The following is a 2,500-nucleotide window of genomic DNA, read 5'->3' on the forward strand; positions in this document are numbered from 1 at the left end:
TATATGGAGTGGCTTGTTAGCTATGGAGGAAACAAGTTAAAGTCTGCGTTTTGAATGAAACATCTACATGTACATATGTATGTTGTGGTATAATTTAAGTTTAATTACTCATTGTGCTTTCTTTTTTGTTTTCTCTTAATTTCAGACACTTATGTGAATGTGGTAACTAATTCAATGGAGCAAGAACTAATAAAGAAAATGCAATCTCTTAGAGAAAGACTTAGAGAAGCTGAATTTCAGAACTCTGCAAGATCACAAGAGCTTATCTCACTAAAGACAAAATTATCAGAAATAGTCCTTGAAAAAACCACAGGAACAGAATTGTTGAATAGCTCTCAGAGATCCTCAAGGATACTTTTTAAAGACAATAATGTGCTTCAGCTTCCAAGTATATACAATTTTATGCCACATCTTTTGGATTCTCCCAGTAGCTTGAAGCCTGCACTTCATATTTCAAAGGAGCGTGAAGGAGGTAAACTGTGTCTGAAAGAGATATTTTGGGTACACAGGCAGGTTTTTTTGGTGGGTTGGTGTGTGTACAGTTGGGTCATGATCTGTAAGGCAGTTTTTTGTGTTTTATAGGTGACATAGAACTAAAGAGACTTTAATGCCTAACTCACACACAGAGGTTGGGTTCCCAGGAATGTGGGTGGACTGGAACCACCAGCTTCAATTAACCCAAGCCATGACCCACCAAACCCAGCCTCAGCACCAGCACCCATCACACTGAACTGGAAGAACAGTGGAGAATTTTTAAAGTAAATGCCAAGAACCACTACAAAGGGGAGAGGAGGGAGGGACCAGGGTAGGGGTTATGTATGCAACACAATGCTAACATAATTATATTATGACTATACACAGGTATACAACTATGCTGTAGCACCAATAATAGCAATACTTAAATTGCATTTAATGGCATTTAACTAAGTTTATTGCGAGTGGAGGTTAGAGTTAGGTACCCTGAAAGAGCCAAATGTTGGCCAGAAACCCTACCCCAGGATGAAGCCACTAGTGAGTGTACATGTACATGGCAAACAGTGTCTGCAACCCAGCCAGAACCCTCCACACCAAGCTGAAGGAGATCTCTTAGTGCAACTTAGAGTAGAAGGGGTCATATCTGGAAGCCAGATCCCACTACCCAAACCCCAGGCACTGTACCTCATTCCTACCACAAACTGCAGTAAGGTCCGGGCTGGGGTTCTGAGATGTCCTCAGGGACTCCACATGCACCCAAAAGCTGACATGATGAAAGCCAGGACCATCTGAAAACAGGAATAAGGGATAATATATGTTCTGTGTTTAGCTCTGGCACTATAATCATGAGCAGACACAATGTTGGCCATTTTTGTGCTGTTTAATGGTCTAATTCTTCAAGCCAACCATCTCAAGAGTAAAATAAACACTAGAAGAATCATTTTGCCATCTTCGAAACCAAAATTGCTCATTTTTCGTCATGAAAATGTGACCTTTCCTCTTGGAGATTATTGCTTTGCTGACTCCTTGGAGATTTGCATATCATCACTGGCTGTCCCTGGAGACCCTGTGTTGGCTTTGGCTTAAAAACAACCATCACCTTTTGTTTCCAACTTGGATAAATAACGCAATTTTGGAATCAGTGTATTCTGTGACGATATACCACCGTTATCTGAAAAGAAACCACCATGAAGATCTTCATTACGACCGCGATCCCGTTGTTATGGATAGTATTTTACATGTATATTAGTTCACAGAAGTACAAATACTGCTGCTATGTGTTCATACACACATCGTACAAATTCCTGGTCATCTACCAGAATCAAGGGGATTAGATTTCTGCATACATGTAGCAGAGTTGCATACTCGACAAACTGTTGTGCTTCTTTTAATCCTATTATACTCTCAATCCTGTTTGTTTGCCGTGGGGATATTGAGACCCAGCCTGGGCCTAAATCGACATCATTTTCTATGAAATGTCCTGCATGTGAGAGAACTGTGGCTGAAATCATCTTTCTGTTCATTGTAGTGAACTGGGACGTTTATTTCCAACACTCTTTCTGTTCATTGTGGCATATCAAATGTGTTGGTTTTACCAAAAAAAACTATCCCCTCAAATTATATCTGTTATGGTTTTGTATTGCCAAACTTTTCAGACTCATTCTTTGAGCTTGATCTTGAACTCAATGACGCAAGTATGTCTCCCTCCAAGGGAAATGATGGTGATCTATCGCTCCACACAATTAAAACAATTAACGCAACAAAACCATCATATCCACATCCCTGAAAGTACCAGAAGACAGGAAAGCTACCACTGACGCATTGTTGTATAAGAACTCAACCCGCTGTGACATCCATTAAGGTCCCCATAAGTATGCTGCCACAAGGATGGGAAACAGCTCTTTGCAAGCAATATATTAGGGTTGCTGTGAGGATGACCAAGCAACACAGAACCACTGGTTATTGAAGATGTTTCCGTAACCCAGAGAACCTGAGGTTAGGGTTAGGGTTAGAAAGTCAGAAAGGG

At 40.6% G+C, this 2,500-nt stretch overlaps 1 protein-coding gene across 1 annotated transcript in view; it reads left to right on the forward strand.

Moving 5' to 3' along the window:
• Positions 1-2,500, forward strand: part of LOC138000061 (alpha-1,3-mannosyl-glycoprotein 4-beta-N-acetylglucosaminyltransferase B-like) — a 31,842-nt gene that overhangs the window by 3,360 nt on the left and 25,982 nt on the right. The window contains exon 2 of the mRNA XM_068846203.1: positions 146-472. Coding sequence (XP_068702304.1) covers positions 146-472 — 327 coding nt within the window. The remainder of the gene's footprint in view (positions 1-145; positions 473-2,500) is intronic.

This window comes from Montipora foliosa, chromosome 4, assembly GCF_036669935.1.
Source record: "Montipora foliosa isolate CH-2021 chromosome 4, ASM3666993v2, whole genome shotgun sequence".
Classification (NCBI taxonomy): domain Eukaryota; kingdom Metazoa; phylum Cnidaria; class Anthozoa; order Scleractinia; family Acroporidae; genus Montipora; species Montipora foliosa.